Genomic DNA, 13297 nt, shown 5'->3' on the forward strand with positions numbered 1-13297 from the left:
TTTTGCCTTTCTTCCATCCACATTTTTGTGAACATATTTCCATCTCAATAAAGTGGGAAAACATAGGAATCACCTCTATTTATAATAAAAATTTATGTTAATTTTCAAAGTGCTTGTTATAAAAAATCCTATAATGGACTTTCTTGAAAAATCATCTGTTCTTTCTTGTTTGATGGCCTCCTGGAGTGCAGGATAGTGGGTCAAAGAGCACTTTATGCATTTTTCTATTGGATGCACTTCTCAGAAAGATTGCACACATATATGTATTCCACCATTTAATATACATCTCAATATCTTGTATAGAAGTACTTAGGCCCAGCCTCATAGTCTCAACAATATGGGCAAGTGGATGATAGTTTCATAGTTAGGTTCTTTTGCATTTATTTTTAATAAGTTTAAAACCATTTTATAAGTTTATTAACACTATGTATTTCCATGTAAATTGCTGGTTTATTCTTTCATCTTTTGCCAACTTCTCTTTCTTTCTCCTTCTATTTTGCTCTGTCTATGGTTGTGCTGAGACAGTCTAGATCACATTTTGTACTTTTTGTAAATAGGAAAATTTTTAAAAGGTCTTTTAGCATGAAATTAGATGATTTATGCTTTTTTCTTTTTACTAGTTACCTGTGATGAATTACATCAGTAGAATTCTTTGAATTCTCATTCAATTACTCTTGTTTTTTAATTGTACTTCCTTATTCTGTTTTTGCAAATGTATATTGATGATTTTGTATGCATATTTATAAATGATATTAGGCTAGTGATTTCTTTTTGTTTTATCTTTGTGAAGGTTTGATATCAATATTATGCTAGTTTTATATTAATAATTTATTTCTTTTGTATTCAAGTAGATGTTTAATCTATAATTCATATATTATTTAAATGCTTCTATGAAACTGGCTGTATCTGAATTTTTTCCCTGATTATTGACTTGTTTAGTCTTTTAAATGTTTTCTTAACCCAGTTTAGTTAATTGATCTTTAAAAATAACTACCCGTTTACTCAGTTTGTACAAATGGTATTGTGTTGCTTTCCATTGCTATAACAAACAAGTACCTGAAATGAGAAAATGGGTTCATTTTGGCTCACAGTTTTAAAGGTTTCAGTTTAGTTGGCCTCGTTGCTTTGGGCCTGGGTGGCACATCATGGCAAGAGTGTGTGATGGAGCAAAACTGCCTAATCTATCACCAAGCTGGGTCAAAGGGGAAGTGGAAGAGCCGAAGTCCCACAATTCCCTTTGAGTTCTACCCCTCATGACCTAAAGACCTCACCGCTAGTCCTCTATCTCTTCAAGTCTCCACCCATCTCCAAATAGCACCAAATTGGAAACTAAGTTTTTGACACACACGGGTTCTTGGAGGACATTCGGGGTCCAAACTGTAGGGTCTCTTCTAACTCACAGTTTTCTATGTATTATTTCTCTCTCCTTATTCTTAGTTTGAGGGCTCCTCCTACTTTTTCTTTACCACACCCTTCCTGTTCAGGAGCTGGTCTTATGGGTTTAAAGAACTAGATTTAAAAAAAAATTTTTTTTTAATATTTATTTTTTAGTTCTCGGTGGACACAACATCTTTGTTTGTATGTGGTGCTGAGGATCGAACCCAGGCCACACGCATGCCAGGCGAGCGCGCTACCGCTTGAGCCACATCCCCAGCCCTAAAGAACTAGATTTTGTATATCTTTATCAGTCTCCTGATTTTTTTTATTTCAATTTCTAATATTTTTATATTTGGCCTTTCCAGTTTTATTGTTTTCTAAAACTCCTTTGATGACTTTTTCTAATGTGCATGTGGTTAAGCTTTTTTTTTTTTCATTTTTATCTATCCTAGTCTTATTTTTGTCTTAGTTAGATAATAAGATATGTATATTTTTCATCTTTGAGAAATGTATTCATTCTATTGTAGGCCTAATGTACAATTATTTTGGGGGTTCCTTAAATGTCTATTTTCTGTTTATAAGATAAGGAATCTGTCACTTACATAATCAGTTAATGTCATGAAAAATAAACAAGCAAAGTTTGTTGCATAAGCTATTCAAAACAAGAAAAATGTGTAATATGATAAGAGTAGTAAAAATGTAAGACCAAAAATTCACATCATAGCAGTAAGTATAAAAAGTTAAGCTCATATATTAAAGATGTGATTTTTAGACTAGATAAAAAACAAGACCCAGCCTTCTTATATGTGTTGGAATGACAAACATATGCAATGAGAATGATGCTACTCATGGATTCAGTACAATGGTGATACCCGTCGTGAAAGTATCTTTTACCAAGAACAGCAGACAAGTATCTAAATATAAAAGGCAAAAACTAGAAGGAGAAGAGAAAAAGACTAGAAACCTAATTGTGGGAATAACTAATTCGAAAAGTTCAGTTTAATTTTTTTGTAACTTTGTTTGATATTACACCCTTGACCAGTGGAAACCACAGATTTGGCTGCCTGTCCTTGAACTTGATGTAAATGGAATCAGACAGTACATATTCTTTTGCATCTGGCCTTTTTCACTCATCATTACATTTTGGGATTCACTCATGTGGTTATATTATCAGTAATTCATTTTTTCCACTGTTGAATAGTATTTTCTTGTGATAATTAATCACAACCATTCTGGCTTGTTTCAATCCATATACCTATCTTTTGGTGGACATATGCACTCCTTTCTGTTGGAAATATATCCCAGGAGTGAAATTGTGAGTCATCAGTTACACACATGACTTACTTTAGTAAATAATGCCTAATAGTTTTTCAAAGTGGAAAAACCAATTTACATTCTCTCCACCTTTTTTCTGGAAGGGTTTTAGTTGCTCCACATCCTTGTCAGTTTTTTGCATTGTTAGTGGTTTTGATTTTAGAAATTTTGCGGCATGTTACAGTGTTTTGGAAGAGACAGCTTTGTCTCCATTGTGGAGGTGTAGAAACAGAAGTTATGGAGGTTAATTCATCCAAGCAAGGTCACAGAGCTCAGGCACAGTGGAGGCACGTGTGTCCAGCATAAGCATCATGATTCTAGGTCATGTCCAAGCCTTGACCTTCAAGGGAGTCTCTGTTACTTGGCAGATCAAATCCAAATTCTTCTTTTGAAAGGGCAAATCCTCCTTTATGACCTCACCTTCTAGCTTCTTCTGTATTTACCCTGTGCTAGTCATTGCAAAAATAAGCTGCATCACTGAAATGCCTCATTTGCTCCTCATTATAACTTTCTGAAATAGGCCATAGTATGATCCTTTTTCTGGACTTGGAACTCAAAGTCTAGGGAGATGAGGAAGCTGGTCCAAGGCTATGCTTATTAGTAGGTGGCAAAGGCAGAGTTCCATCCAGATTGACTAACTACAGAGAAAGCTCTCTGAACACCTTTTATTTCTCATATTCACCTATAAATCTAATATTGTGCTGTAAGAACCTATAAGAGATCCAGATGCAGGTGGCTTCAGAATTCTTTCTCTCTGCCTCCCTGCCCCAGCCTATCCCAAGCTCTCTCTGGATTCTGGACATGTGATTCCATTCACCCCACATGTCTTGTCTTTTTTCTACAATTAGAATTGAGTTTCCCAGTTTGAGACATGGTCCAGGCACTTGGGAGCTACTAAGCAAACATGGTATTCTAACTTGAGCTTACCAGGCCAGGACTGAGAGTCAGGCTGGAAGGGACGTGAGGAAGCCATGCAAAGGAGGGGCTGGCTCTGAGTAACCAGACTCAAAGGAAGGGACTGATGGCCACTTAGAGTGTTGGTAGGAGTAGGCTAAGTGTCACTCAGTCTGTTTGCCAACGTGGCCACGCAGCAGATGATCCTGAGGTTGGGGTTGATCAAATTTGAAAAAAGTTTTCAAATTTCCTGTATTCTATCCATTCAGGACAATAAAACTTGGGCAGCAACTGGATACCCTGGTTGGGCTCGGCTGAGTCTCTGGACAGAGTGACTGGGCAATCTGTCAAGGGAGTTGAGCTGTAGAAGGTTACGAGGGCTCAGTCAGGATTCAGGGTAGAGGTTTGGCCATGTTGCCAAGATCCGCAGGGAGAGAGCTCATGATGTGTGGGAAAACTGATGCCTTGGCAGGTGCCTGGGCACCAGCTCAGTACAACATGATCCATTCCAGACCCCCTGGCTGGCAGGAAAGTCAGGGTGAGAGTCTATAGGTGGGAACATCAGCACTGAGTCCTGGGAAGTCTGGGTTACCTCTGATGGGCCAGTCCCTTGAGCACTGGGCTAGGGAAGACTGGCAAGTCCCTTGAGCACAGTGTGCCATGTCTAATCACTTAGGGATTGTGTGGGAAAGCAGCAAATTTCATACCCAATCTCCTGGGTTCAGTTCCTGGCTCTGATTCTTACCCACTGTATGACAAGCAATGGAACCTCTCTGGGCCTCTGTGTTTTCTTCTGTAAAACAAGAGTAAACACAGAGACTATTGCAGAGGGTAGAAGAGGAATGGGTGTTAAGCACTGTGTCCACACGTAGTAAACCCTTCCCTGGTTATCATGCAGTACCCAGTGCCAACCTGCAGTCTTAGGTGACTTACAAGAGCATGTCTTTTGGAGAGCCTCCATAAGGAAGTTTTCTCCTGAGATTTCCATTCCTCTGGCTGACTCAGGCAGCCCCAGTCATGCTGCCATACACTGTGTCTCATGGATTGTGTCCTCAGCCCTTGACAGGTTCTGAAGATAGCACCTGGGAACAGACATTCCCAGTCACCGTGCTGCACTTCCTCAGCCTGGTACACCGCACCTACTCCCAGGACCCGGCGTGGCGGGCCCCAGAGTTTCTCCAGACCTTGGCCATAGTCACCTTCCCCTTGGGAACCGAAAAGGTAAGGCGTGCCGCTGCCCTGTACCAGAGAGAGCAGGTGTGAAGTTCACCATCCTTCATGGGTGAGAGGCTAAATTCCTCCCCACCTCCCAAAGTTAAAATACACTTAAAGCAACTTGACTGGAACATTCAATAAACAACTTGGGTAATTTTCCTTTTCTTGGCTGAGATGTAACTAGAGGTCATTTTCAGCTCTGGGACTCAATCGTTTTTTTGAATTGTTAGGAATGAGAAATTTGATGGTAGATCAAGTCCAATTCTATATGGAATATTCACATACTGGTAATAGGAAACAGTGAATCCTTTTCCAGGAAGCCTGTTGCCGATGTGCCATTCAGGGGAGGGGTAGTACTTTTGTCCTGTTTGCAGGCCCCTTAGGACATAACTCAGATCCCCTTCCAGGTGGTAGGTTTGTGAAGGACCAGCTTAGAGCCAGAAGAACCAGGGAGGATGAGGACCAACTTGGGTCTTCTGTCTTCCGTGATGAGCAGTTGAAGAAGTAGCTTAGGGAAGATGTGAGTTTAAGATGAACAGGGGGTCCCAGCAAGTCAAGGGGCAGCCAAGTTGAAGGATTTATAATCCCAAATTGGGGGGTTTATAATCCAGGACAAGCAACTAGGCAAAGTGGCACACACCTGATATTCCTATAACTTTGGGGGCTGAGGCAAATTTGATTCCAGTCTCAGCAACTTAGGAGACCCTGTCTCAAAATAAAAAACACAAAGGTCTGCAGGTGTAGCTCCATGGGAGAGCACTTGCCTAGTATGTGTTAGGTTCTGGGTTTATTTGTCAGTGTCTGTTGGTCTGTCTGTCTATTTCTTTCATACACACACATACACACGCACACACACACACACACACACCCCTACCCATGACAAGCACAGAGCTAGGCATGGAGTGTATGTTCCATAATCATTTGCTAAATCATAAAATGAAAGGGAGAAATGTTCTCTTAGCTAACCTTTCCCAGGGGTGTGTCCATGTTGGCACATTGGTCCCAAACCTGGTGCTTCACATAACACTAACAGCAATCAGAAAGAGGAAAGAAAAATATGAGACTCAGAGACAAAGTGGTGCTCATAAGTCTCATCTCACAAAATGATTGAGAGAACAAAGTATGTCACAGTTCCTGGGATTAACATGCAATAGAGCTAAGATTTAAATTTTGGTCTCTCACCCCAAAGCCTGAGTTTTTTACATTTAAACCCATGTGATGGGTTTAAAATAAAGTTAAATAACTAAATAAAATTGAAAAGTACAGTTAGCCCTCTGAATCCATGAGTTCCCCATCAGGGATTCAATTAACCTCAGAGAGAAAATATTTAAAAATTTTTTGGTCTGTACTGAATGTGTATATGTTTTTCCCCACCAACATTCCCTAAATAATAGATTTATAATAAACAGTTACATAGCATTTACATTGCATTAGGCATTATAAATAATCTAGAGATAATTTAAAGTACATGGGAGGTTGTACCTAGGGTATGTGTAGATACTATGCCTTTTTATGTGAGGGACTTGAACGTCTGTGGAATTTGCTGTACTCAGAGGTTTCTGGAACAAATTCCTCACAGATACTTAGGGACAACTGTAATTAGACTACATATAAAGACAAGAGGATTTGCAAAAAGATAAAATGGTTTCAAAATGCTTTGATGGATTAATATAAACTCGAGTAACTTACTAGGAAATTAAGAATAAACAAAAGGCAATGATAGTCACAGGAAGGCCCTTCGGGCTGAAGCTGTAGGTGGAGGTGGGGGTGGGGGTGGGATCGACACAGGGAAACTCAGGTGGCTCCGACCAGGGAGGGAAGAGGGACAATTTTACAGTCTGTTTCCTGCAATCTCCTTGGCACTTCCTCTGTAGGGGACAAGATGTGGCATCTCAGTCCTGATGCCCATCTCAGCCCCTACCCCCAAGGAACAGTGTTACTGAGTCGAGGCTCCAGTTGAGCACACTGGCATAGGACTGACCCAAAAGTCACCTCTGCAGCCAGCAAACACCCTAGTGGGCTGGTTGGGCCCTGTCTTGGGGTTCCTAGCTCCAATTCCAAGGTGCTTCTCCCTCATGACACTCTCTTGCCTTGTCCCAGCTCCAAGTCAGCTCGCTAGGCCTTTGTTGCACAGAAAGCATTGCAGACCCTCCCCACACAGAAGGCTGGCAGCCAAAAGCCTTCGATTTGCTACGAATTTATATGGCATCTTTCCAGTTGAGGCCGCATGGAGCTAATTAATGCAGTCGCCACCTCCCTAGGTGCCATTAAATTCGTTTTATGGCTTAATTAAGAACGGCGGCATTAATTTTATGAATGAGCAAAGGGAGGTGCCAACAGATGAACGCGCATGAAAAGTTCATGGGCCGGGAGTCAGGAGTCCCTGGCCGCGTGTCCTTGGGTGTGTCATTCGGCCTCCCTGCATCTCCAGGTCCTCCTGGACTATCTGGGGTAATGACCCTTGTCTCCTCTATCCCCTGTTTTTATAAACCTCAAATGAGGAAGTGAATGCTGAAGTGCTTCAGGGATTCAGGGAAAGGATTCTACAGTTTTGCTTCTCCATCTTTCCTACCTGAAGGTCCTGTCTGTCAACATGAGCAGGGCCTGGGCAGGAGGAAAAGGTGGAGACGCCATTGCAAGGTGGAAGCCAATGTCCACTGACCCCCTACCAAGCTGCCAGGCATTGCTGCATCTATTATTCTCTCATTTCCTTTCCACAAATCCTCTGTGAGGGTGGTTTTTATGATTGCTATTTAACAGATAGGCAGCTGGCTTGGAGGAGTGAAGCAACTTGCCCCAATTTTGGATTTTTTGATTTTGGATTTCGTTGCAGAGCCCTGCAGTTCTTTCTGACTTGGTGGCTCAGTTTTTTTTTTTTTTTTGCACAATATCAACCTATCTCAGTTAGAGTCTCAGACCACAGTGGTAACTGTGGCCATAGGCAAGTAGGCTGTGGGCAAATCATACTTTGGCAGAGCCTCAGTTTCCACCCATGTCAATGGGTATGATGATAATTCTGCATGTTCCCATCAGAGACAGATGTGAAAGAGCTTCCAGGCCACACATGTTAGGGTTCTCTTGTCTTTGAGGGGCCTGCGGCTGAGTCCACCCGGAACACCAGCAGTCCTGGGACTGTCTCTGAAGGTGACAGCCCCAAGGAAGGTCTCCAGGCTCCTGTCAAGTCACACCCTGCCCGGAGGCAGCTGAGAGACTTCACTCAGATCCTCTTGAGGGAGCTCCTGCTTGGAACCCCCAGCCCCAAGCAGTGGCTGCCACTGGAGGTGCTTCTGGAGGTGGGTTGGAAAGGGTATTTATGGCTGGGCTGTCTTTTATGGGAGTGGGTCTGGGAGCCAAAGGGCATTGCAAGGGCAAGGGATGGCCAGGCCTGAAGATGCTGGCTGGCCAGTGGTGGAGTCACCACCTCATGATCTGGGAGGATGTTTATGAACTTCAGGCCCTAGCAGAGTGCCAGGTGAATAGAAGAATAAGGGCAGGGTCCTTGGAAACTGAGCCTGAGGTAAGGGTGTTATAGAAATGATATATTGTAGGGACTGCTGTCAGGAGGAGAAAGGGGAGCAGAGGGAAGGGGAAGATGTTCTCCTAGAGGTGGTTCCCACTGGAGCCTGGTCTCAAGGGGGTGCTGGTACACTCTGTGTCCCATAGTCAGCCTCATCTTGGGCACCTGCCAGGTGACCTTTGACTGTGGACTCCCCCAGCTATTTACCCCTGGAAGTAGGTCTTGCCTACTAGATAAGGCAGCTCAGTGAGCAGAAAGCAATGCCTTGGAGGAGGCCTAGTTGTGAGTGGTCAGCTGGGTACTATTGCACCTGCTGGGCAAGGGGTTAAGGGGACATTATGGCTATGCGACTGCTTTCTCAGTCCCAGCCTGTGCTTCCAGGCTTGTCCAGACAATGCCACCAGCCAACAGAAGCGTGACTTCCAGTCTGAGGTCCTTCTTTCTACCATGGAAATATTCCACATCATGAGTGGAGGCAACATGGCACTCAGAGGTGAGTGGATGACTTGGTCCTTCCTGTTTCCGGCATTCAGCTGCTGATGGCTAATCAGGAAAGCTAGTATTCATGCTTACTCCTGATTCTGACTATGGGGTACCTCATCCTCCATCTGGGCGTACCCTCCATGTATCTGCAACAAGAGCTCATTGACCCCTGCCCAATGAAGGATGAGATGCTTTCTGCTTTCCATGACACCCCTGCCATCACTGTGCCACTTGGAGACAAAAGGTCATCCTGTCCTCTGGGTTAAAATTGACTTTTCTTTAGCTTCAGTATAAATGTGACCCCTTCCCATAAGAGAAGTCCAAACAGCAGGGATTCCATGGTCTTCTGCTCAGCATCTTGTGCTGTGCACCTGTGTCTGGGTACTGAATAGGTACTTGACAAATGTTTCTTGAACAAATGAAGCTGGATTAAGATGCTGCCTTTGCTCTTCATAATTTGAGCTGGAGACTTCATCAAAAAACAGTTCCAGGGCAGCTGCCCCTTCTCAGGGAGCTTAAACAAACATTTTTTCTGTAGTTTTTGAGACACAGAAATCCCTAGCTACATGACTTATCTCCTAGATTCTGTCTTGCCACAACATGAAAACCCTAGCTTTCTGGTCTTTCTCCTGGAATGCTTGATGTGTGAGAGAAGCAGAGCAGTGAATTCAGTGTGGTTGGGAAGCCCCTGTGGGTCCTGGCTATGTCCATGGACAGCAGTGAGACCCAGGGCAAAGGCCTGGATCTGTGAGTCTCTGAGGGAGGATGACAACTACTGTAGCTGATTCACAGGGTGTTTCTAGAGATTAGCTGAGATCACCACACACTCATCCAAGCACAGTGCTTGTAAGTGTGAGCACAAATGCACGATCAGCTTTATGGCTGTATCTTCTTCCAGTGCAACAGCAAGAACTCAGGTCAGCACAGTGCCTTCTCATTTGCATCAGGCATTAAATTCTCCTCCATCCTTATTCTGAAGAGTCACTGGAAGAAATACTTCCTCTTGCCTTTCTCACAGCTTGGTTTCTATCACTGGCCAGATTAATCAAGATCAATATACTTTGTTGGGGTGTTCAATAAAAGAATCCACCTTTGGAACAATGGGAATCAGAGATGAGTAAGACATGGCTGGTTATGAGGAGGGGCCCAGAGATTGTTGTGGAGAGAAGCATATTTAGATTCTTATCTTGGTCTATCTCTACTCGACTCAGGCAGTAAAGAGCCTCAGCCAAACATAGAAGCTGCTGCCGCTCCTTCTCTATCAAACATCTCCTACTTCACCCAGAAGCTGGTGGAGAAGCTGTATGGTGGGATCTTCTCAGCAGACCCCAGACATATTCTTCTCTTCATCACAGAGCACATCATGGTGGTAAGAACTTGGGATGGCTAGGATAACAAGACACCTCTTTGTGACTGACCAGGAGTCTATGTGACATACTTGGTCATTGCTCCTTTGGTCCAGCTGAAATTTTGTCCTTTGCTGAAACAGAATCTGAGCTGGGTGGGAGGAAGAAAGCAGTTCTTTAAGACCCAGGAAATTCCTGGTGGCTATTGAGTGCCCTGCAGGGCTTACCTGCAGGACCCCTGGAGATACTCCTCAGCCTCAGCTCCCTGCAAGGCACCTGACCTCTGTCCCTCTCAGACTTTACTTCCTTCCACTTGAGTTTTTACCATGATTGTTGGTTTAACCTTAAGTATTGTTATTTCTTATGAGCAATGAACAGGTCAAAAGGTCTTCGACTTAAAGGGCCTATTTTCTTTTTTAAAATTGGTTCTTTTTAGTTCTACATGACCCCAGAATTCATTTTAATATAATTTTGCAAGCATGGACTATATCTTATTCTAATTAGAGTCCCATTCTTATGGATGTATATGGTGGTGGGATTCACTGGGTTGTTTTCATCTATGTGCATGGGAAACTAGGTCAGATTCCTCCTGCTATCTTTCCTTTGCTTATCCCCCTTCTCTTCCCTCCATTCCCCCATTGTCTAATCTACTGCACTTCTGTTCTTCCCCTCACCCCCATATTGTGAGTTAGCTTCCACCTATCACAGAAAACATTCCACCTTTGTTTTGGGGGGACTTGCTTACTTCATTTAGCATGAGAGTCTCCAGATCCATAATATCTACTTCCATCTGTTAATCTTTCTGCCCTCTGGAAATCAAGGCAGGACTCCATTTTTACCAAGTCCTATTATTCTTGTTCATAGCCGCACAAGCAAATGCATGCCTACAGAGCCATCCTTAGATATACACAGGTTCACAGAGAAAATTATAATCCCAAACTCCTAGAGTTGAAAGGGGCCTCTTTTAGATCCCTGCCTCCCACTGCATGCTGGGGACCTTTGCTGACAAGCTGCTGTGAGCTCTTTACTTGAACTCATGCGATGAGGTGCTCATTATCAAAGTTGTCCTGCCTGTAGGATGTCTGTGACTCTTGGAAAGGACCTTCTCTTATCACACTAGAACTGCCACCCACAGATCCCAGGACTGGGTCTCAGCACAATGCTGTTCTGGGTGATGTATAGGTTGAAACCAACCTGAAAATAATATATTGAGAGGTTTTTTCACGAATGACTCCAAGAAGGGAGAAAGAGTTTCTTGTCAGCTCCGGGAAGATTAAAATCAGATCCTTGGGAAGTTGTGTTGAGAATGAAAAGAGTTTCTGGTGGTCAAAGAAATTCTCAGAACCAATTCCGAAGAGCATGTACCTGCCAGGACTGGTGTGCATTTAGGTGGTGCCAGGCACCAGGACCTCGATTCTCCCCAGCCCTTAACCTCAGTTTGAGAGGTGCAGGAGGAGCAGGAGAGAAGAGGGAAAAAGACTTGACTCCCAGATTAAAATAGGTTGAAATCAAACTGAATTACATGGAGGAGAAACACCTGCACTACTTAAAAAATTCCAAGGGAGCAACCTTTGACTAACAAGTGACTTTCTAATAGACTAGAAACTTTGCATGTGATTTGTGATCTGTGAACTGTTTTCACCGAAGCCCAACATGTATGAACTAATCAGTGTTGAGGCTGCAAATCAAGAACTGTCTCCCCCTCTAAGTTTCTCATAAACTAAAAAATACACTGGACTCCATTCCCTTTAGACAATATCGTGGTTAAGGGCATGGCTCAAGTGTCCAGTGTATCTTTGACCCTTGCTCTTGCTGACCACCTAACCTCTCTGGCCTTGACTTCTTATCCCTAACGTGGGGTTATCTTAGTATCCACTTTATGGTGTTAAGACATTTACATGAAGCAATGTATTTAAATGTATTCAAATCAATGGAAATAAAACTTAGCATAACCAGGAATATTGTAAATAATCTATACATGAAAATAATTATTAATACAATTAGATATTACTAATAGCATATTCACATAAACTGAATGTCAACTGTGTTACCAGTATTTCAGAAGTCTCTGGCCACCAAATCTATTTTCCATAATATGACTGTAGTAAATTTTAAACTTTTTAATTACACAAGTTCTTACCCAAATTCTGAATTGCCCTTATTTATCATTTTATTAAACAGACTCTCAAACTAGAAGAAATTAGCACTATTTGAATTTAAGATCATGTCATTTTTTTGATCATATTATTTTCATGGTAAACTGGATCAGTATCTAAAATTGCAAAGTGTGCAGAAGTGTATTTATATGTGCCTTATTTTTATGACTCAGGTCATGGAGAATACCTCTTCTCAAAGAGAGACTGTCATCAGTGCTTTATACAGCAGTTTGAACAAAGTCATTCTATATTGCCTCTCCAAGCCCCAGCAGTCCCTGTCTGAGTGCCTCAGCCTTCTCAGCATCCTGGGCTTTCTACAGGAGCACTGGGACATTATCTTTGCCACCTATAATTCCAACGTCAGCTTCCTCCTGTGTCTCATGCATTGCCTTTTGCTGCTCAATGAAAGAAGGTAGGAGCTGCCTGCTTATTTCCTTGACTGCTGGTGTTCAGAATAGAAAAAAAAAGAAGACTGAGAAGGAACTAGATTGAGGTCAATATAAGTGATATAAACTTTTTGTTTATCCAGTTGTCTAAATTATGTGCAGCATTTGATAATATGGTAAATAATCCTCAAACATGTTCATATGATTGAGCAACTAGAAACATCCTGCAATAATAATTAATCCTATTTCTGTAATTCTACACTGTAAGATACTTTATTGATTAATTTTTTTTTCTTGTACCAGGGATTGAACCTAAAGGCATTTAACCACTGAGCTACATTCCCAGCCCTTTTAAAAATATATTTTATTTAAAGACAGGGAAGAGAGCACTGTACCATGTTATACTTTGCTCTTGTCTTTTTTATTGCTTAAATTTATCCCAGTACAAAGAGACAAGTTTTGTTAAGTTGCTTAGGGCCTCACCAAGTTGCTAAGGATGGCTTTGAACTCAAAATCCTCCTGCCTCAGCATCCCGAGTCACTGGGATTATAGGCATGTGCCACCATGCCCAGCTTGATTTAATTTTTTGAGGCAGGAAATGCTAACATT

The 13297-nt window shown here is 42.4% G+C and overlaps 1 protein-coding gene across 1 annotated transcript in view; it reads left to right on the top strand.

Moving 5' to 3' along the window:
• Nucleotides 1-13297, top strand: part of Wdfy4 (WDFY family member 4) — a 243992-nt gene that overhangs the window by 92990 nt on the left and 137705 nt on the right. The window contains exons 31-35 of the mRNA XM_076834810.1: nt 4642-4806; nt 7890-8093; nt 8699-8810; nt 10012-10169; nt 12476-12714. Coding sequence (XP_076690925.1) covers nt 4642-4806; nt 7890-8093; nt 8699-8810; nt 10012-10169; nt 12476-12714 — 878 coding nt within the window. The remainder of the gene's footprint in view (nt 1-4641; nt 4807-7889; nt 8094-8698; nt 8811-10011; nt 10170-12475; nt 12715-13297) is intronic.

The sequence above is a fragment of the Callospermophilus lateralis genome, chromosome 15, assembly GCF_048772815.1.
Source record: "Callospermophilus lateralis isolate mCalLat2 chromosome 15, mCalLat2.hap1, whole genome shotgun sequence".
Taxonomy (NCBI): Eukaryota; Metazoa; Chordata; class Mammalia; order Rodentia; family Sciuridae; genus Callospermophilus; species Callospermophilus lateralis.